Consider the following 24,280-nt stretch of genomic DNA (forward strand, 5'->3'; position numbering starts at 1 on the left):
CCCCACGCCCCCACACACACCCACGCGCACACACACACACACACACACACACACACATACATCGAAAATGTGATTGCATGAATCTCAAAGAAGTCCAACGGTCACAAGGGGAGGATGTGGGAGGTGGGGACTCACGAGGAGAAAATAAAGAGTCCATCTTTTAACTTCCTAGCGCATGCTATTAGTGGGACAACCAACCCTTACAATAGGTGATAATCAACGACCTCTTCGAATGATATCCCGACCAAATTTCCGCACTAACCGACTTGGCGAGATTCATCACACCGGCCGAACGAACAAAAACAGTCAGCTAAACATCTGACCAACTGTCGTCATCATTCAATTGACCGCCAAACAACGGTTGCTCAGACTATACACTCGATTGGACGTCTTTTAATGCCCCCTCATTCAATATTAATGTCTATTACCAAACTTATCCCATGTTGTCCCTATTTAACTATGGAAATAGATGTAATTTCATGATCCCTTTATCTATTAATAGGAGGGTCATTTCATGAATAAGGGTTATGTAATTTTAATGTTTATTACTGTGCTCTCTCTATTTGTTCTAAGCATTTGGTTTGTTGTGATTTGCTTAATTTGTTTGTTTAGGGTCCCTAATTGGTCCTAGATTTGTATGTTGATGACGCATTTTGTTGAACTTGTTCCTTACAACCCAAAACTTGAAAAATAGTTAAAAAAATTTAATATCACATGAAGAGAATAACATGGCCAAACTTAATATCATGCCTAAACCATTTAGAGAGTATGCCAATCCTTTCATAGAAGAAATTTATTTGAGTATCAACAAGCCTACTGTAGAAGCCATCTCCCTTGAAATTGAACCTATTATATTTCAAATGATACCTAACAACTACTTAGGGGGATCACCCAAAAAAGACACTAACCTCGCCCTATCTATTTTCCTAGAATTGTGTGTCGCCTTCATGTATAACGATGTCTCAAATGATATCGTTATACTAAGGCTATTTACTTTTTCATTTGGGGATAAAGGCAAGATGTGACCAGATCCCTTAGCACCAGGATCAATCACAATCGGAGTGACTTGGCCTAAAAATTTTTGGCCAAATATTTTCCACCATCTACTACTATCAAACTTAAGAACAATATCACATCCTTTGTCTAGTTAAAAAGATGTTCTATTTATGAAGCTTGTGAGAGATTTAAGAACACTGTAAGATTTAGCCAAATCAGCATTTTTCGATGCTAATATGAAAATAATCCGATTCAAAACAGTTTTACTTGCAGATTTGCTTCAGTTATATGATCCCCAAAAAAACGGAAGTCGCAAATGAAATTAGTGTCGAACGTGTCTAACGTAAACAACCCATGTCAACATGAGCATCATAAATTGCTGACATTAGCCCGCATCGACCCGCCCCATGATGACATAAAGGTTAACAAAAGCATTTGCGTTCACTTTTGTCGTACGCAAACTTACGTCGTTATTTACATCTACCTTTTATTCAGGAGACATTAATTAGCGTACAAATGAAGAAAGATGAAGACTCTTTAGCCATCAAGCAAAATCTAGCCACTCTCAAACACCCAAAGGTATTAATAACCACACAAGCCCCCACTTAGAATCACTTCAATAACAATAACAAATACCATGCCGCCCAAATTTTATTTATTTGTATATCTAATATCCTATCTATAAACTAACTAGCAACCCTATACATTTGTGCACACCAAAATTAAGTTGTTGAAATTTTATTGAAAATAAATGGAAGATTTGCATACATACCATTCAATTATTATGTATTTATATATATATAAGACCTAAACTTCAATTTTTACATATATATATATACCGCTTTACACCTGCATGAAAATATACAATTCATTTTTTAAATGTTAAAATAGTGATATTTTGGATGTGATATGAAATATTTGGTTGGTATAAATGTAAAAAAAATAAAGTTTAGATTTTATATATGTAAATATATATGAATTGGATGGTATGTATGTAAATGCCCCCAAATAAAAAAATATGTATAACTCAAAATGATCTTATAGGTATATATATGCTACATGGAATCTCTTAACAATACTTTAAGGACATTTTTGTATTTTTGGTATGCATGATCTAATTATAACATATTGATATAAATATATTACACTCATAAAAATAGCTCTGTGCTTCAAATTTTGACTACTAAATTTCTATGCATCACTTGCAATATGTTTATGCATAAATATATGAATAATTTAATTATTTTTAAAAATAAAAGTCTTTAATCAAACTTTATAGAATCATATGCCATTTTTTAAATATTAGCACATATGTCCTAGAAGACAATGCTAGCTTTTAACGTTGAAAGAACTAGGCTAATAATTACTAGTTAATACTTTTAGAAGGTTTGCTGACCTTTTAGCAAAATTTGGGTATATGGATAAGTGAACCCATCTCCTCTTTTTGCGTCTCATCTCATCTCTCCCTCTCTCTCTCTCCTTGTTGATATGTGTGCGTGATATATTATAAAAAAGGAAATCGACAGAGGCCCAAATATAAATTTTTTATGCTCAAAGCCCCATGATGAAAGCCCGGATCATGTGTCTAAATTTTCGAGAACTCAGCCCTATTTGGGATCGAACCCGTGACCTACAGGGACTTACAATGAACCCCACCAACCAACAGGCCGCGGCTTGCGGCACCAACCTTATAAACAATATGTGTGCATATATATACATGCATGTATATGCATGCTTTATATATATTTGTGTGTGTGGATATATATGTATGAATTTTTATGTATCTATATGTTTGCATATACATGCACCTATATGTATGAATATATATGCATTTGTGTACGTGTGTGCTTGTTTTCTTGGTAGATTTTTCTTATTTCTTTTCGAATTATAAGAGGATTGAGAGTTATATTTTTATAAATGGGGCATTTTCATACATAATACCCCATTCCCATGTGCTCATATAACAAAATAACTCATAAACTTTACTTTTTTATATTTATACCATGCATCCAAATCTTTCACATCACATCAAAATATCACAAAATTTTATATCATTCCATGCAAAGATAAGTTGGGTATGTATGTAAAAACTGAAAATTGATTGCTTGATATGTAAATAAAGATAAAATGGAGATTCCCACAATCACAGGAAAAATCTGAGAGTTGGTGTCCACATCATTACTTTTTGCAAGAAAAAGGCAAAAAGATAAAACCCAAGAACAAAAGCTCAGGTTGTGCAAGGTTTTACACACTAAATGATGTGGGGAACGCTTGGAAAATCGTGCAGGGTATAAGCATGTGTCCCTTGAATTGGCTAAGTCAAGTATTTCTTTCTAGCCAAATCTAGCACATAGGTTCCTCAGTCATGTTTGGAATAAGATTCTTCAGATTTCAGACTGTTGATTGATTCTAAAAATATAGATTTAGTTTATAACATAATATATCTTTTTATGCATATTAGTTTTTTGACACTTAAAATTTATGTATTTACATAAAAAATATCTTTTTTTGCTAAATTTATATATATATATATATAGAGAGAGAGAGAGAGAGAGAGAGAGAGAGATATGAGAGAGACATGAAGAGCAAGGCATGGATGTTGGTCTATATAAGTGGGGTATAGGTTCACAAGAAGAGAGAGAAAAAGTCTTCTATTTCTCTTATTTAGTTTCTTGTTTAACCTAACGAGTAACAGTGGTGAAGTTTGCTTTCACTGTTGCGGCAATGAAGGAGTTTTGAAGGCTGATCAGTTTACTGTTGAGCAAAGGTACGATTTTTAGCTACCGGAGCTCTCCTTTCCCCACACAAGAGAATGAAGATGGCTCCTTCCATCTTCCTTTCTTATATGGAGTGAGGGGAGCTCCAGTTGCTCTTTCTCTCTCCCTCTCTACCCTCTCTCTCTCTCTCTCTAATTTCTCTCTCTGAATATTAGGAATGTAAGGACAGTATATAGATAATTTTTAGGTTTATATGATGATATTTTTTATTTATTTGAGGTGGGTGATGAACATTTATGATTTATAAAGCACTTTAATTATATATATATATATATAATTTTATAAAGTATATTTTTGTAAATGAGAGAATTAAAGGAGGGCTTAAGTGGGATTAAATTCATTTTTAAAGTTAAGAAAATATTTGTGAGTTAAATTTCTCCATTATATGAGATTGGGCATATATATATATATAGTAGTGTGTACTTCACTCACACTGTAATACTGATTTATAACCAAATGAGTTTATAAAAATGCATTAAGTATTTGGTTATATTTTTGTTAATTATGTATTGAAGAGAAATATATGAAAAAAATTATAAGGAAATTACATGCAACAATGGATTGGGAGGCTGCGTCAAACAACTTCAATTTGTGGCGAAGTTGCCTCCTCATCCACTGACGTTCGTACGCCAGGATGTCTGCAGTTAATAGGTTGTCCTCAATAACACTCAAATCTTTCATCTCTTTTGGTACGTGTGAATGTTTGATGAGTTTAAAACTTTGTTAAAAATATGAGAAGTCGACTTCTGAAATTGCTCAGGCTCAGCTTGATAAGTTGCTCGTGAGCTTAGCTGGACGAGCAAACGAGCCAAGCTCAATCGAGTCTTGACTCAATTGTTCAACTCATGATCAGATTGATTTTAAATAATTCTAATATAAAATATACTAAAAATATATTAAAACTCACGCCTTTATCTAAAAATTATTAAAATAAATTTAAAAAATTATATTCCTCATCAAGTAAATTTTTATTATTTATCAACCAATTTACCCATTCTTTATATGTTATTATAACATACACTTGGATTATATTTACTCTCTCCTTTTCATAATAAACAAGTTCAAGATGAGGTATTTTTCATTATTTATCACCTAATTTATCCATTGCTAACTTATCACTTAATATTTTACAAGTAATTACTATAACTATCATTACACTAATTCATAGACTGCCATATGACCATTGCCTTTGCCCTTAGCCAATGAATACAACAGTGATATGTTTGTTTATTGTTTGAGCATCTAATCAGGAGATCACAAGCTTGTATGATAATTGATTTAGCATCACCTCTATCTATCATATGTCCCAATAGCTAATATAAGAATGAAATAATGCATTGTGTGGCATGAATTAACAAAACAATTTACCATCATGATACAAGATTGTTATCATAGTATTATGTAGAAAGTACATATTGTATGCTTGACATTCATGGTCTATTATGGACTGATTTGGTGAATGATGATAAAGCAAATTATTCGTGCCATTTAATGTTTTTTTTTTATTCCCATGGCCTCCAAATTATTTCATGTTGTATATCATTCTTATAGTTTTATATCATAAATATTACACTTCTAGTTATGATTGATTTTACACTCATTTGTTTTAAATGTATTTTCTTATGTCATTCTTTGGGGGAAGTTGAGTGATAACAATCCTTTTGGTAGGGTTCGATTAGTTGTCTAATTATTTTTTCATCTAGTGTTTTACTCTTTGGGGCTAGACCAACACTTAGGGTCTGTTAGGAGCAGCTGTAACTTATTAAGAGCTGCTGAGTAATATAATCTGATGTTTAAAAAACTGCGGCGAATATTAAATTTTTCTATTTTAAGTCAGGTCACAGTCAAAAAACTGTCACCATACCTAGTCAGGAATAATGGAAAAACGCAAATTACAACGACAAATTTTTGAGAAAGCTACCAAAACACATTTTGCCCAAACTGACAAAACCAAACATACCCTTACTCAATTGATATTAAAGATTTAGTTGATTATGTGTGGAAAGATCAACATATGGAAAGCTTCTACCAACATAGGTATTTTGAAAGGTGTCATAGTATAGTTAAGGTAACAACAACTCACTAAGTAGGGTCGGCTATATGAATCATTTTTCTCTATTATGTCCAATATAATGTCATATTTTCATTTAATTTTAATAAATTTAAATAATTTTTTATACAACAAGTTTTTAGCATACATTTTCCTTTCCTATCATAAGTAGAATCTAAAACATACACCCTCAAAATCGAATCATGATGTTTAATGTGGCTAAAATATCTAAGACTACTCTCTATAATATTGTCTGTCATCGAAGATACATCATCTCTAAATGTAAAACCACTCATTCAAATATGACGTGTAATTAGTTTATTTTTATATTACATTTATTAAAAAAACGAATATAAAAAAAATATTCTTATTAAACTTTAGGCAAAATGAAGGATTAGAAATTCTCTTTCAGAAATATTATATTTTATAGCATCCGCTGCTCGTCCACATCACTCTCTTCTTTTCTCTTGGCCGTTCTAACTAATCACCGTTCAGGAGTCTTTCTTCCCCGTCGAGCGAGGGAGGGCCTAGGGTTAGGGTTGCGAGTTGGGGTAGAAGCGAGGGCTTGGCCTTCGATCGGCGACGTGGGTGATGAGAGCAAGGGATTTGAGGAAGATTTCTGAGATAGAGTTGGAGCCTTTGCAGAGGAGAATCATCATGGAACCGAGTTTCTCACACGCGAGCGCTGATCAGAACTTCGAATTCGCCTTCAACTCGAGCAACTTCTCCGACCGGGTGCTGCGGATTGAGGTCATCCCGGGGCCTGCGGAGAGCAAAGTCGAAGGCGATGTGTGCACCAGCATCTCTGATTGGGCCCGACATCGTAAGCGCAGGAGGGAGGACCTGAAGAAGGACAAAGGTTAGCTCCCTTGTTAGAACATCTGTTTATGGTTTAGCACAGTTATCTTTAGTTTCCCTTGCTGCAATGAAGATTGTTTGTGTTGAAACTTCCTTTGATTTTTCGTTTTAGATGCAACTTTTGAATTTTGCTTGGCGGTGTTGATAGCATGCAATGTTTAAATTTGTGCAATTGGGTATCAAGGAATTTTTCGTCAGTCAGGGGAGGCATAACAAAGTGCACAAGTCGCAAAATATTATGTAACAACTTGCACAAAATATAAATATAATGTTAAAATCAACTGATCATGTCTTCAAACTAACATAAAATATGAAATGAAAGTAATATAAAGTATAAAGTAAAACATAAGATGTGTTTAGCATAATAGACTTATCTAATTCCTTTTGTCCAATGAACATAACAACATTCATAAATTTAAATATATACATAATAATAAGTGATCATAAGCTGGAGCAACGATCGTGAAGGCAGCAAGCAACAGTGGCAGCAGGAGCAGCTAGCGGGGGTCGCAACAAGAGCAGCTAGCGGCGGCAACAGTAGTAGCTTGACGTGGCAGCAGCAAGAGGAACAACAATCAACGATGGCTGTAACATGAGTAGTAGATGGTATTGGCTGTAGCATGAGCAACAAACAATTATAGTAGCAGAAGAAGCAAATGGCTGCTGTAGTGGAAGCAACAAGCAGCAATGTGGGTGCCGATAACAGAAACAAAAAGTGGCAGTGGTGGTGCAAGCAGTAGAAGCAGCAGACGATGACATTGTGAAGCCTAATTGGCCATTTGGTCTAAGGGGAGTTCTTTTGCGTGATAATTCGGTTTCGACTTGTATTTGAATTGTCTAATAAAGCAGAACAAATTCAAGCGCTAAGAGATGCACGCCTCAACAAATTTGGGGCTAGGCGCTTCTTGAGGGGGACCTTAACTAATGTGAGGGGTATGCCTTGCTCGAGGTCTTCAAGACACACATTTCAAAACATTTTTCTTCGTAATTGCCTTAAGTTATGCCTCAAGGTGCGCCTCAGATTGTTCTCCTTCCAATGGTGAACATATGCAGGCTTAATTTGAAATATTTGGTGTTTCATCTAGGTTTTTTGATGGGAACCATGCCAAAGAATTTCGGTTAAGGCTCATCGCAGTAGCTAATACCATTTCAATTTTATGTCTTTATGGGAAAATTTGTTTCTTGACAACTCGGTTATATTTCAAGGATGTTGTGTGTTTGTTTTACTGACTATTAATGCTGTCACAATTAGTTAGTCAGTTTAATTCAATATGGAAAAAAAAGATTGAGAAAGGCTATAATCAACATTCATTATTCAAGATAGTATTGCAATTATTACATTTAATAATGCTTAACTAAACAGACTGCAATTGAAGATGTCACCTATGTTGTGTGTCTTTAGCCATGCCGCTGAGAAAGAGACATGCAAAATATATTGACTATAGCATCACAGGTGTTTTCTAAAGAGATGTATGTGTCTTTTTCATGTTTTAGGATGATTAACATTCCTTGGTTATTTTCATCCTGAACTTATTAGCTTACATGATGCACAACAAGTCACAAAAAGATGAACATTTGAGGAAGAAAGTTTGGAGGTTGATGAAGATCCCTTGGTTCTCAATGATATGTCAATATGTCATCGGGTGACTAATGAATTTAGAGGATGAAAATAGATATTCACTATCACAATTACACAAGGAAGATTGCAACATTGATTTTCTTGATGAAGAAATAAAAACAATAAGCTGCCAAGGAAGTAACAACAAGCTGCCAAGGAAGTAACAACGAAAGTTAGCTTAGAATTTTATGCAATTTTAGTTATAAGGGGTCAATTTAATTATCATTTTAAATAATATTCTACTATTTTTTATTAATTAAGGAACAAGAATGTGATCAAGGTTGAATATGATAAAGATTTGAAGGATATTGATACAACTGAAGAATTGGGATGCAAAAGCAATTAATTATGATAATGAATTTGATGAAGACCCCTAAGTGACGAAATGAAAGAAAATTTTGAATTTAAGTTTTAAGTCATAATTAGTTTATTTTGAAGGATATTGATACAATTGAAGATGAAAGTGCAAAAAAAAAAAAAACAATTAACTATGATAATGATTTTGATGAAGACCCTTTAGTAATGAAAGTGAGAAAATTTTGAATTTAGAGTCCGAAGTCGTAAATAGTTTGTTTTGAATGAAATGATACAATTGAAGATGAGAGATGCAAAAAAGAAAAAAAAGAAAAAAAAGAAAAACTATGATAATGATTATGATGAGGACCCCTAAGTGATGAAAGTGAGAAAAAATTGAATTTAGTCCTAAGACATAATTAGTTTTTTTAGGATATGGTTATTTGTTTTTATCTAGACTTATTTTTAATATTTACTTTTTCATTTTACTCCTTTTGCTTATTATTGAGTGCTCTCATGACTTTTATAATGTTATGTCAGGATTTAAAATTATTAGTCTTAAGTGCCTTACCTATTTTAATTTCTTAATGATTTTATTTTGAGATTTATGCTTTAAAACTTCGTGATGCTTACATTTGGCGTCATAAAAAGAAAATATCTTAATACTCAATTGTGCAATTTTACCTTTTAATTGATTCATATTTTTAAAACATAACAAACATGATGGTATTGAATTTTTAAATTCAAAAAGTAGTTGCCTTATATCTAGGTAGAGATTGATTGGGAATGTGACCATGCAGATTGTATTAACGATTTGGAACTATGTTTGGTCATTTCTCTTGTATGGATATTTTTTGATGTCAGATTGAATATTGAATTGTACTATCTCTATCCAATATTTAGGATGGTTAGATTAAAGAACTCTCTCTCTCTCTGTTTTTTTTTTTTTTGCTTTCTCTAACGTTCAGTTTTAAATAGAAAAAAAATGACAACAATGGGGATGTATGATACCATTTTGTGTAATATACTATTGTTAATGAGTTTTTTCTTTTTGAAATTTCATCTTTCTTGTACTCTTTTTTGATTTGCATGAAATAACTTAAATTTGCTTTTGACTTGAGAAGTATTGAATCCCGGTTCCCTTTAAAGAAGCACGAGATTCGAAATATTGTATTAACGCGATAACACCTTTGCAGATCATATCTTCATAATTTAGATAAGCTTGATATAAGTGATTTTGGAATATTTAATACTTTAACACTAGTTTTTGTTATTGTCTAGTTCCATTGCAAGGGACCCCATTTGTGTATTTTTTTAAAAAGAAATTAGTGAAAACATTCCTACTTTTTACAACTCTGGAATAAGCACATCTCACCCCTTATCTTAATTGTTTGAACAATGTCTAGATTTATAATCTGTTTTAGTTGCAAGTAATTACTGTGAAACATATAAGTTTGTGTGTAAATTGTTTAATTTTGTTGCCGTCAGTGCATCTATAAAGTGTATAGCTTATAGAATTTACAACTGTCTTTATTCAATGCGCTCCATGTTATGCTACCTCAGATTTTGTTTCTTAGTCACCAAACTAGGCTAAATATTTTATAATTGAAGTCAAATATGATACGTGACCATTTTCACTAGAGAATTATTGATCTATTTTTGTTAAATTTATTTGAGATATTAACATTTTATAAATATTTTCAAAGCATCAGCCATTTTATAAAACTTTTTATAACTTTTTTACCCTAAGGTGCATAAATTATAAATGGCTACCTTCTCCAAACACCTATTTGTGATTTCATAAATTTATTGGTGCATTTGTTATACCAAAAATGCAAATCATCATACTCCTCCTTAGCCACATTATGAAGGTAATATATACTTTGTCTAGTGCTTCAGATTTTTCAATTGAGTGTTATTTGGTGCTTCATTGCGGTAGAATATTAGGATCAAATATGGTGATAACAAGAGGCTAAGAGGAAAGATAACCAAACAAATGATTCACTTAACGAATTGTAGAGATTTTAATATTGTAATTACAATAATGCTATGTGATGGATCATGCTTGGCATGCCTTGCATTTTTGGAGCATAGCTCACACTTTCTTTCTCTTTAGCATCTATTGATGTAGCTATTGGGATTGTAGGAGTTTTCTTCTATAATGTAAGCTTTTTAACAACATGCATGCACATATATTTCATACCAAACTTCTCTTTTGTGGGATCTGAAAATTCTCATCTAGCTCTTTTATAAGAGTGGTTTCGTGCTAAAATTTTAGAAGGCAGATTTGATACACTATCTAGAAATTTCACCTGAATTTTATAATGATTGATGACCTAGTTTGAGTTTTTTAACATGTGCTAGTCTTTATGATTAATTACTCTTTATCGCGAGAGGACTTTCAATTGAAGCTAGTCAATATTATAAATATTCAACTTATGACGGTATTAATTTAATTTTACAAAGAGGAAATTTCCCGCAGTTAACTTGGAGCGGATGGTGGGTGAGAAATGATGATGAACTTGATTAAGATCCTTCTATTATGTTGCCCTGGGTTATCATGGACCTTGATCTACATTGTTAGCATGATAGTCGATCTACCGGAATCTCATAGGCTCATTGTACATGTTTGCTTGCTTAAATAGGTCAATTTTCATAACTAATGAGGAGCTTTATGCTATATTAGGCGCATTTTATGATTATAACTCTTGGATTAAATCAATGAGGAACATCTGAAGTTTGTTCGTAACTTTAATATAATTGTGTCATTTAGGTTGTGAACCACCTGATTGGAATTAAAGGGCATGTGGCACATTCTTATTGTCATGACATTTTTAAGAATATTCATATGATGCATTAAATATGACATTGGCGTTTTGTGAGTTATAATTAATCTTAATTTTTTATTTTTTATTTATAAATTTTTGTGCAGATGATGGATGGTTAGTCTTTTTAAGCTTTAAGTGGACATCATATATGCTTGAATTTTTTTGTGTACTTTTTTGGATTTTTTATTTTTCATTTTATGGATTTGAGGTTCAATTAATTTGCTTTGATATTTATGGGCATTTTGAATTAATTTGCTGTCATTGGCAAAAGTTATTTAAAATTTTTTTTTTTCAATTTGAGAGCAGGTCTCATTACTTGTAATTTTAAATATTTGCATCTGCTATCATGTTATTCAAAGGTTTATACTTTTTTGCTTGAAACAATCTACCTTGCTTGTTTGCTTATAGAGCATCGGGTTTTAATGTTTGCATCACTTGAGTTCATTTAATATTCATTGTATTACAAATGTCGTCAATTCTACCCTCGTTTGTGGACGAGTGGTTCTGAGAATTGCATGTATTACGTAGTTTGTAGGCAAGACACCCACCGCACCTAGATAGGTGCAATGTGAAAACGCTGTTTTCTGCATTTTGAAAATGCATAAGCTGCCAAAACACAATTTACTTAAACAGGTTATGTGCGTTTTCAAAATGCCACCGCACCAAATAAGCTGCCCCAAACAGGCCCTTAGAATCTTTTTTTTGTCATGATTTGAAATGTAAGACTTGTGACTTTGCTCTATAGCTAGGATGGCCAATAGAATTTTTTTAATACTTTTGAAATTTTAAGAGTTGTAGGAGTGCAATCTTTTTGTCGACTCCAACCTTCTTTCACGAGGATCGAATTTGGAAAGTAGAATTTGCTAGCTTGCTCTATAGTTGAGGCGGCTTATTCGAGCGCACCATACAACAACATGATAGTGGGTTGAAGTTTGATGGAGAGTTTTTATGAACTTCACATTGAATGCTTGCTTTTCAAAACAATTGCATGGTTCTTAAACTGGGATAAATTTGACTTTTAACATTTCATAAAAGGCAAGCTTAATGCTTTGAAGCTATAATGATTTTGATTTTGAGTGGGAGCAGCCTGCGTATGCATGCGAAAATTTGGTTTTGATGGTTGAGCATACTTTTATAGTACTCATGTCTTACACGAATAATGAAATTTTTTCAATAAAATTGATTTGCTTCGAGACACTTGCTCATGATTTGAGAATTGTTCAAATCTAATTGTTTATGTGAGTGCATTTTTTGTTAAAGCGTGCATGCAATTTTCATTTTGAGATAGGATAATTGCATTTTGTTGAAAGGGGCATGCAACTTTCATCTTGAGATAGAATAATTGCATTTTGAGATAGAAATAATAATAAATCATTTAATATAAAATACAAAATATTATTTCTAAACTTTTTTAATACTTTAAAGATTAAGTATTCAAAATTTTATATGTTTTGACTATATTTTATATTAATATTTTTTAAACGAGCCAACTCATGAGTTAACGAATCGAGTCGAGGCTAGCTTGAGCTTAGCATGTTACCTCGTCGACCTTAGTTCACGAGCCACTTATCGAGCTGAGCTTAAGCCGGCTCACGAGTCAGCTTGACTCACTTACACCCCTACCTGCACATTATCAAATTCAATGCACGAAAAATTAACCATGCACAAGACTAAAATGAAACATTGACAAGTGCAAGCAATGCAAGTTCATGAATAAGAGCCAATATACATACATACATATTATATTTTTTTAAATTAATGCTACATAATTAAAATTATCTTTTTATGAGAAGAAGTATATAAATAGTAATCTAATGAAAACAATAACTGAAAAAATAAATACAATTATTTTATAATTTAATTTAATTAAAATTTATTTCATTAAAAAAATCAATTTTTATTAAACTTCAACTATCTAATGACTCTGTGAGGAGAGCAAATATTTTAGATTTAGATTTAACTTTTGCTAAGAAAGGTAGAGGTAGACTTAAAAAGGTTAGGCAGTGTTGTATAAAAAATGATCTTAATTTATTAGAAAGAAAGGTGGAGGTAGACTTAAAAAGACTTGGGCATGTTGTATAAAAAATGATCTTAATATATTAATGTTGTATAAAAAATAAATGATCTTAATATATTAGAATGAAATGAAAATATGACAATCAATAGGGAACAATGTAGAAAAATGATTCATTTACCCGACCCCACTTAGTTTGATCAAGGTTGTTGTTGTTGTCATTGTAAGAAAACTCTATTTTAATTATCATTCGAGTGGAAGCGACACCTCGCTTTACTACCACGTCATATTTCAGGCATCATATACTTGCACTATTAAAATGGATGTCCAACTGCCCCATTTTGCATTATAAAAAAAGAAAATTTTGCACTAGTCCCTCTCTACTCATGGGCACTCAATGTCTCTCTCTCCCAGACTTGCATATGCTATTTTATCTCGCCAGGATCAATTCCCACTCTCTCTTACTTGCCCAATCTTCAACACCCTATCCCTAAAATCATGCAGCTCAAACACTTCTCATTCACTTACACAACTCATTCTCTCATTGCATCTCTCTCTTTCATTGTGAGATAGAGTAATTGCATTTTAAAATTACTGACACTTAAGCAATCCATCTTTAAAAATGGTTAGTAGTTTAGTGATTTTCATTATGGTTGATACATTTTGAACTGATTTTTATATTATTATATCCAATGCTCATCTTTTTCATCATTATTGTTATATTGGATGAAATTGCATTGTGGAATAGTTGTGTTAAGGGCAACACCTTTATATTAACAAAAAATGTTGCCAGTCGTGCTTAATAGCCACACAAGTTAAATGTGTTTTGTTTCACAAGTCATGTGGCATTATATGTTTTGGTAAGGGACAAGCTTGGATTTATGGATTTGAGCAATTTTTGGAATTGTGGATTTGCATGCTCGTCAAAGAAATAAACACTATTATACGAATTGTGTGTGGAACTAAAAATCTCAGTTTCTCTTTACTTCGTGCTCTAAGTTACTATTGGGATTCAAATGTAAGAGGATTTTCAATCATATCTAAAATATTATTGTTTCTGGTTTATACTATTGGTTAAGTATTGTCATTTGAAACAATATCTTGCTCTTGTTTAATTGGTTTAGTTTGTTTAGTTTGAGATATTGCAAAATTACAATATAGTGTGCTAGAAAATGGACTTTCAACATTTTGTGATGCCATTTCTTCTCAATAGCTAGCGCAGACAATTTTAAACTTTTGTTGATGGCAATGTATCTTGATTGATGGGCCAATTAAAAAAAAAATCCAAAATAAACACTGCTATTGTTAGGTTCCAAGCCCCATATGTGAAAAGTAGAGGGTTGCTTTAGATTAATTTAAAAATTATGATGAAAATTTATGACATTAATCCTTTAAATCATTATGTCAATGTTAGAGCGTCATCTAGATTTGACGTGCTCTATAACCTGACTACAATGATAAGTGTGTAAGGGCTATTGCATTGATACCCGAATGTAGTGTTAAATAAGAAAAAAATCTTACATTATGGACGAATGTGGGTAAAGAGGTTAGTTTGTGAAAATAATATTAGGATAAAAGTTTGAAATTTAGCTACTCTTACAAGTAAATTAATGAAATTAGTAGATTTTATGATTCATATGAAGATAAATATCTTATGCATTCATGAAACTAAATGTTTTTAAGAAAATGTTAAAACCTTTTGCTTTTAATGATCTTTATAGTAAATTATATATCAAAGATGGTGAAAGATATATGCATAAACTAGTCAAGCAAAAAGATAAGAAAAGTAAAGATTTAGTTCAAGTAAAGTTTATCAAAGATGAAACTAGAATATGTTTAGAAGAAGAGGATGAAGAGGTTATCATTAGTTCATTCATGTTTTACTTTTCACCTGAAATGCATTAATTTCATTGTATTGAACTTTCATGCAACCAAATATTTTCTGAAAATCTAAACATCTTACATATTCTTACTTCACAATTATGCATCTATTTAAAACACACCCAGCAAGCAGCCCCTAACTAGAATGATATTCTATTGTTAACTGTAAATGAGATTTTTGTCTATTAAGCAGCTGTACTTGACGTAATTTCTGCTTTATAAGACATCTATATGATTTTAGCTTTTCAGAACAGTTTATATTAAAATGAAATTTTCTTTTGTTTTAGCATCGGGGTTTGCTGTCTATAGTTCGGAACACATTTTGGATGGTCACCAGCCTGACACAGAGGACATTCTGACATATGAAAACAATGATGGAGAGACTGTGGCAATGATAGAAGAGTCACCTTCAGGTAATGTTCTCTCCGCATGGTTGAATTTCTTATCAAATGTTCGTGCTATCATATTCCATCTTTGTGCTATGAGTCCTGTTACTTTTGCTCTTTTAGAACACAGTTAATGCTAGATTGACTGCATTTTATCTCTTTAAATTTAGCTATCAGCATATTTCCTGATATTCATGAATGAGCTGATTAAGGGCACTCCAAGAATTATATATTTTGACTCACATTGAGGCCTGGAGACCTTTCAGAGGATTATACGTTCATATATTTTTTTGAGCCTCAAAAGTTTTTCCAGCTGCAGAGTTCTAATGTTTTTTTTTCATCTATAACTTTCTTTGGTCCCTGAATAGTTTTAATTTGAGATATCTTTGACGACACTGGAGAAAGTTTTTTGTTGGCCTTTATGATTTTAGTTGAAATAATAAAGAAATTCATGGTCAATATCTTAACGTTTATAGCAAGCCAACAATTCATTGATAACAATTTTACATCTAAAGTGATATAGAAATTCATTGTTAGCATCTTTTTCCTTATATAACAATCCAATAATTTGTTGACAACAGCTTTCTATCTCTAGCACTGCTGCAATTCGTTGAAAACAATTCATTTTTGTTGTGCAGTTAACTTAGTATTCCGAAATTAAAGACTGGTTTCTCGATGTGCCGATTTCCTTGCTAGTTATTTCTCTGCCTATTTATGTAAAGTTTCTTGTCTTAATTTTTATGCAAAAAAAGGCAACACAATTCAATTATAAAATTTCTAATTTTCTATTTTCCTCTCCTATTGTATCAAAGCCATTAAAGTCCTATTCCTTATGAGATTAACGCAATCTTCAATAAAGGTTTTCTTCTCCAAGCCAGTTAGTCTTTTTTCAACACGGAAAGCCAGTTTTCTTCCAATAAGAGTTGCAGAAATATGTGAAGGATTCTTCTGGAATGATGCTGGCAACTATGACAAAGAAACCAGTGGTTAAGATGCTAGCAATTCTATGTTTGAAACTAATTTTAAATGAAGAATTTGATTGAAAACATGAGAAATCCATAGTAAAATACTGAATTAGTAAATTTCAAAGAGAACCAGCAACAGGGCAAATCGTAGGGACTTCTTACTCTTACAAATATTTGGATAGCTAATTAATAACAAGATGTTGTTTCTCCCAAGCTTAATTTTAGAATATCAATAGAATAAGTTTGTTTACTTGAAAACATAAATTTTAAAATGCTCTTACTACAAAAATGATGAAAAGTACTACTTTGATTGTAGACTCTATAGCGCTATGTCATATGATAGGAGTAAAAAAAGTCTTTCATAAATATGGTAAATTCTATGAAAATTATAATGTTTAAATGGCAGATAAGTCATATCAAAAGTGGTGAAAATGAGTTTTGTCATTCTACCAAAAGATTTGACACTTAACCATGCACTTCAATTGCATAATTTATAATACAACTCACTATTAATTAGCAAACTTAATTGAGAAAAAGATTGTGTTATTAAATTCTCATAGAATCAGTCGCTTTTAGGACTTGAACTTGAAGAGAATAAGTGGTAGTGGGGAGGTATTTTTCAAAATTTTATGTTCTAACGAATGAGTTCTCAGGATACGAGCTTAAACAGTCAGTTGTATATACATTAAAACCCTGACTTCAAAATCCAAATATACTTCAAATAATGATCTTGATTTTAGTTTTGGTACTATCACCTAAGATAACCAAACATCACTTTGAATAATTAATTTCTTTTCTATTGGCCGACAATAATTCAAAGATATTTCAGTGTGAAGTTTTTCATATGCTTAAAAACTCATTTAGTTACTATCTTTTTCAATCCTGTAAATTTCCAATCTTTGATTAAGTTTACAGTTATGTGTGAAGATCACCTAGAATAAAAATATCTATGGAGCTTGCTGGTTTATTTCTATCATCAACAATTATTTCTATTTTACTTAAAATTTTCAAATAAAAGAAAATTTTGAAGCCAGATAAATTTATAAATATTTCAACACGAACATTCGCCTTCAGACCAAAATTCAAATTCTAGAAACCAGTATTGATGAATTATGATTCGAATTAGTCTTAGAAAATTATCTCCTATGCTAAAAGATTTTCCCTTAAAGCTCTTATGTCGGCACCTCTTAAAAAATGAAGTTTTTGAAAGAAAGAATACATCTCTTAGAGATAACTTGAACATTAGTGTTTTTGACAAGTATTCTCAAGTATCTTTTGGGATAAACCATCCTAATAGTTGAATATCTCATTTATAGAACGTTCTTAAGAGTATTTAAATTTCAAATCCGATTTCAAAATCTTCTATATGCATTTTTTAAGACAAATCATTGCTTTCATTCTTAAAAAATATTTGAATAGCTAGTCTTAATTCACATATATTATCAAATTAAACCTTATATCTGTCTAGGATTTCTTTATTGGATACCCGTTGAATAAAAAAAGGAGTATAAACATATTTCATGATCATTGATTTTATCGATGTAACATTCCTCAAACTACGATCAATCACTAGGAAATCTAAAAATAAGAATTTCAATTTGCGATTTATTAATTATTCATTGTTGTCTCTCATCATTTACATGGACAATGAACATTGCTCATTGTCTTTCATTCAACTTATTGAAACCTCATCAGCACCGCAAACTTTCTTATCACCTTACATCCAACCTTTTGAAGCCTTACTAGATTTGCAAACTTCATTGTCACTTTGTCAGTTACATCTAATCTAATAAAATTGAGCTTTGTGTCTATACTAGATGGGAAAAGAAAAAAACAGCAATAGGAGGGGAGCAATTAATATGTCTCCAACCCAACCAAGAACTCATACTTGATTCGTGGACTTATGAAATACAAACTAGTTAAAATAAATTCATAGATGATGCTGATCTCAATTGTACTATTATCTTAAGAAAAACGCTGAGGTATTGCACCAGTACTCATATAAAAGGCTTTTGCCAATTTTCTTTGCTTTTGTCACTTCAATTGATAAAAATACATATTCTATTCAAACAGTATTATTGAAGTTCTTAATACACTTATTTGGAAGAAAGTTGTAAGGGAAGAAATTTGGGCCATAGAAAATATTAGTTTATGGAAAAATTCTTGACTTCCACTGGGAAAAAAATATTCAGATGAAAATGGATCTTTATGGTTAAATATAAACTAGATGAGAATATGGATGGTATAACTAATCAAATGATATTATTTAGCAGGAAATACTCTCTTATTTTGCGAAATTATTAATATAATTTCGAGCTCTCGTGCAGTAGATTTGGACTATCCTCTAAATTAACTTGACATTTAGAGTGCTTTTTTTTTAATGGAGATGTATTGATTACTCCTCTTCTTGGTTTTCTTTTCCCTCTTAGTAAAGACATGAAGCACATTCTCCATAGGTTGGATTTATTTTACGAAGTGCTGATGTCAAGTTAGAGAGAGGTCTCAAGGACCAATGAATTACAAATTAGAGAGAATAAATTTATAGATGATAATATTGATTTCGATTGTCTTATTGCTTTAAGATTTCATGCTTTTATCACTTTCTTGTGATAAAATATGAGTTCAAAATAAGTTCTATCAAGATTTGAAGGCTTCATGTAGAAGGAAGCTGTGAGGGAGAAAATCCAGGCTTTTGAAAATAATGGTATCTAGAAAACTTATGAGCTTTCCCTAGGAAAAAAATTGGTTGGATGTACAGGGATCTTTATAGCAAAATATAAAATAGATGGGAATGTGGTTAAATTTTAATATTGAATTGTTGTAAAAGTGCATGCCCCAGCATATGAGATTATCTATAAGGAAACTCTCTCTCCCGTTGCCCCACTCAATACAATTTGAGTTTTGCTCTTTTACAAGAAATTTGGACTAGCTTCTGTATCAACGTGAAATTAAGAGCATTTTTTTAAGGAGTGCTTTGAGGAGAAGTGTGCATGAAGATCCCGTCTGAATTGGAAAATCAGAATAACATCATTAAGCCGTACAAATTTAAAGAAGCTCTATATGGCCTCAAATAATTTCTTAGCGTGCTTTGACAAATTCCCCAATTATGCTGAGAAGTGGGGGTGCATTCAGTTTTAAGTTGATCACAATCTTTATCAAGCACTAACCTAGAGAAAAAAAGGGGTTTTTTATCATATATGTGGATGATATTACATTGAAAAATGGCTTTGAGGAAGACCTAATCAGATTAAAAAGGGTTCAAGAGAATTCGAGATAACAGACTTGGGGAATCTACAATATGATCTTGGCATAGCAATGACATGATCAAAATAAGGTATTCTAATTTTTCAAAGGTTGTATATTCTTGGTATACTTTAAGAAATATGAAGGCTTGAAAATTAGCCCATAGAAACTCTAATGGAACCCCAAAAGAAAAATGGAATCACCACTAAAAACACACGTATTGATAATTAGAGATATCTTGCCTTGAGAGTGAACTCATTTACATTTCTCTTAATCATATTGATACGTTGTTTGTATTGTAAGCCAATGCATGGACAACTCTCTTGAAGCCATATTTAAGTTATTCCATTCTAAGATATCTCAATATAACACCCGTAAAGGCCTATTATGTAAAAAAAAATCATTCTACATTGAGATAATATTACCACAAATGCTGATAGGTTTGAAATTATCATGAATATGTAGCCAAAACATTCTCATCTCAAAGCATTCTGTAATTTTTGTATAGCAGCTTTCAATCTAGACAATTTGTGGACTGTAGTTTTTTATTGATAACATTACAACAATCCACATAAAATAAATTTCCATCTACAAGAATTTAACAATTCATGGACAACAGCTTTCATTTGGAAAGCAATCCAGCAATGTGTGGATAGCAACATTCGATTTTTTTTTGTAGTTTACTCCATGTTCAAGAATTAAAGATTGGTTTCCAAATTTGCTTCCTTAGTTATTTTTCTACTTTTATGTGGAACTTCTCATTTTCTTTTTAATATTGAACAATGGAATTAAATTCAATCATTTTATCTCACATATTCAGCAATTATTATTTTTTCTCATTATAATTTTCAAAATTTTTTGTGCGTGGGTGTTTGAGGTAACGGGGAGACAGTTCTGTATTTGCCATCTATCCTTTTTGTATGAAATCTGTTCTTCTTCTCGTTCTCTTAGGTATTTTTCATTTCATTTTTTTAGGTGATGACCATTCTCTTGGCAATGAATCATCCTGGGATGTGGATTTTTCTCTTATGAAGGTCAAATCCATATATATAAATTCTGCAATATTAGCTGCAAAAAGCCCCTTTTTTTACAAGGTAATATAAGTTGTACAATTATGTTCATCGGTTGAACTTCTTAATGGATGGATTTTATTTTACTGATTATTCGACCTTTTTTTTTGTTACAGCTTTTCTCGAATGGCATGCGAGAATCTGATCAGAGGCATGCTACCTTACGAATTAACGAGTCAGGTTGTTCAAAAGACTTGGTATATTCATCTATTTGTATATCTGCATACCACTTGAAAAGTTTATAAGGAAATTATAAACATAAACTTGTGAAATTGTTGGCTACTGTCTGAATTAAAGGTTTTTTCTATTCTCCATTCTTACTTGTAAATGAACAAACTTTGTGGAACTTTAAAAAAAGGTGATCGTATAATTAAATTGCTTATATGGTCTATCTGTTAAATGCTACCAAACACCCACAGTTATTCCGATCATCTTACTCAAAACAAGGAAAATATATCTGTTAACAATAATATCATGGGAAATTTACATACATACCACACATTTTTTATGTATTTACATATTAAACTTCCAAAGTTTGATATTTATACATATAACACCTGGGTGTCATAAACCTATTTATGAAAAAGTTGTTTTTCACTTCTAAAAAATATTGATGGTGATATTTTTGATTTGATGTTAAACATTTGAGTGATATGCGTGCAAATATGAGGCTTTAGGTGTTATATATCTAAATACATAAGAATTTTGTGGTATGTATGTAAATTCACCCAATATCTTATATTTATTGAACTGACCTACTACTTTTGACATAATGCTTCTTTTGTAGTAGTAGTAGCTAGTAGTGCATTTTTCCCCCCTTCCAATGCCAACTCCAAATCATGTTTTCATGGACCATGGTTCTGAAGCAGGGAGGTATATTTGTTTGGAAGTCTTTCTTGGAATGTGTTTTTGTGTAATTTCTTACATTATAGATAAATTTTGATGAATTTGCAGCACTTCAGGATCTAATATGTTCATTTCGTGCTATATTTTAATAATTTGTGATTTGACGTGCAATATTCTGGCATTTTATCCCTTTCGTATACTCTGATTAGTGTTTGCTTCAATTATTAGAGGCCGTTTTGAATCACTTTTGATTTTTAAAGTGATTCCAAACAAGCTCTTAATTTGACATAATTTTGGAAGGGCGACATCTTACCATTCTTCTGATAATTTGTTTCTGTTCTAACAATAGAGGATCATGAATCTAACCCATAACCATTGATAAATGGAGACGGTCTATAAATGCCAAAAAAACCTGTTTTAAACTTGATTGTAATCTTTCACTAAATTTCTTATATGCATGAATACTGTCCTGTGACCTTTCTACTCTAATCAATGTAATGTTAGAAGCCCTTTGAACTTATATTTTAATTGATTATCAGAGCTTTCTTGGCTTGTTTGGGTTCAATATTGTTTTATTATTATTTTTTGTTTTTAAGAATTTTTGTTGTGTTTTTTACTTGTTTTTATATTTTGTTTCTAAAACAAATTAACATGTTTCTGAAAACACTCCAAACACCTACTTTTTGAGTGTTAATTTCATATGCCACATACTTTTACCATTAAAATTTTTAATTATTTTCTTTTGGTTACAGAGGAAGCTGCTCTCATGGAACTGCTGAGCTTTATGTACAGTGGGAAATTGTCAACTGTCTCAGCACCAGCCCTTCTAGATGTTCTAATGGCGGCTGATAAATTCGAGGTTGCTTCTTGCATGAGGCACTGCAGTCAAATACTAAGAACATTGCCGATGACGACAGATTCAGCTCTCCTCTATTTAGAGCTCCCTTCCAGTGTTTCCATGGCTTCTGCTGTTCAACCACTCACAGATGCTGCCAAAGAATTCCTTTCCAATAAATATAGGGATATAAGCAAGTAAGAAACAATATTTAGGGGCATTTACATAATTACTATGTAATTCCTATGTATTTACTTATATAGCACCTCAACTTAATTTCTACCTAATTCCTATGTATTCCAGTAAGTAATAAGTTTTTTACCATCAGGTTCCAAGATGAAGTGATGAATCTACCTCTAGCTGGAATTGAGGCAATCCTGATCAGCGACGACCTCCAAGTGGCTTCAGAGGATGCTGTTTACGATTTGGTGCTAAAGTGGGCTCGAATGCAGTACCCGAAACTTGAAGACAGGAGAGAAATACTCGGATCCCGCCTCGTACGCCTAATCCGATTCCCCTTCATGACCTGCCGAAAACTGCGGAAGGTGCTTGCCGGCAATGACCTCGACCACGAGATCGCCTCCAAAGCCGTCATGGATGCGCTCTTCTTCAAGGCCGAGACTCCGCACCGGCAACGCTCCCTCGCCACAGAGGATCTCGTTTACCGACGGTTTGTTGAACGGGCATACAAATATCGCCCGGTGAAGGTTGTGGAGTTCGATCTTCCCCACCCTCAATGCATAGTTTATTTAGACCTGAAGCGGAATGAGTGCGCCAATTTGTATCCGTCGGGTCGAGTGTATTCCCAGGCATTCCACTTGGGCGGCCAAGGATTCTTCCTCTCCGCGCACTGCAACATGGATCAACAGATTTCATTTCATTGTTTTGGACTTTTCTTGGGAATGCAGGAGAAGGGTTCGGTGAGCTTTACGGTGGACTATGAGTTTGCCGCGAGGACGAAGCTGGCAGGCGAGTTTGTGAGCAAATACAAGGGATGCTATACCTTCACGGGAGGGAAGGCTGTTGGGTACAGAAATCTGTTTGCAATTCCATGGACTGCTTTTATGGCTGAGGATAGTCAATACTTTATGAATGATGTTCTTCACTTGAGAGCTGAGCTGACAATTAAACACCCACAGCCATTGCTTCAGCACTAACAACTATTGTTTGACTGAATTTTTTTACTTGTTAAGTGGCCATAAACTATTGTTACTTCAATTCTGATGTTACTAAAGACTTTTTTGCTATATTTTTATGCGGTGCTTTTGGTGGTCTTAATTCTGATGGTACACTATGGTCATTTTGGTAGGGAATTTAATAAATTTGTTGCATGAGAACAGGGGAATAATTGAATGAAATGCCTCTAAAATTGTTTGGGATGAAATAATAAATAATTATGTCAAGTGTGGCATTTGATCTATATGGGTTGAGATGTTTACACTATTTTTAAGAATTGAAATACACATTTTTCATGTGTAGATATGTCAATATATAGGAATTGAATGGAACTATAAGGATGTGATTGCTTTTATTTGTGAAATGTGACAATTATTGTGAGTTCATCACATAGGGCGGGGACAAGCATTTTGAACTGAGCTCGTGCAAGGGGTTGGGTGCTT

At 32.4% G+C, this 24,280-nt stretch overlaps 1 protein-coding gene across 1 annotated transcript; it reads left to right on the top strand.

The window, feature by feature from the left end:
- The first annotated feature begins 6,257 nt into the window (after positions 1-6,257).
- On the top strand, positions 6,258-23,910 carry LOC110027546 (BTB/POZ domain-containing protein POB1-like). Its single transcript, XM_020729032.1, has 6 exons — positions 6,258-6,682; positions 15,604-15,729; positions 20,886-21,004; positions 21,097-21,160; positions 22,579-22,858; positions 22,990-23,910. The coding sequence occupies exons 1-6, from the start codon at positions 6,415-6,417 to the stop codon at positions 23,816-23,818; spliced, it is 1,686 nt and encodes a 561-aa protein (XP_020584691.1). The 5' UTR covers positions 6,258-6,414; the 3' UTR covers positions 23,819-23,910.
- Positions 23,911-24,280: the final 370 nt, after the last annotated feature.

The sequence above is a fragment of the Phalaenopsis equestris genome, unplaced genomic scaffold (genome assembly GCF_001263595.1).
Source record: "Phalaenopsis equestris unplaced genomic scaffold, ASM126359v1 Scaffold000002, whole genome shotgun sequence".
In the NCBI taxonomy this organism is placed as follows: Eukaryota; Viridiplantae; Streptophyta; class Magnoliopsida; order Asparagales; family Orchidaceae; genus Phalaenopsis; species Phalaenopsis equestris.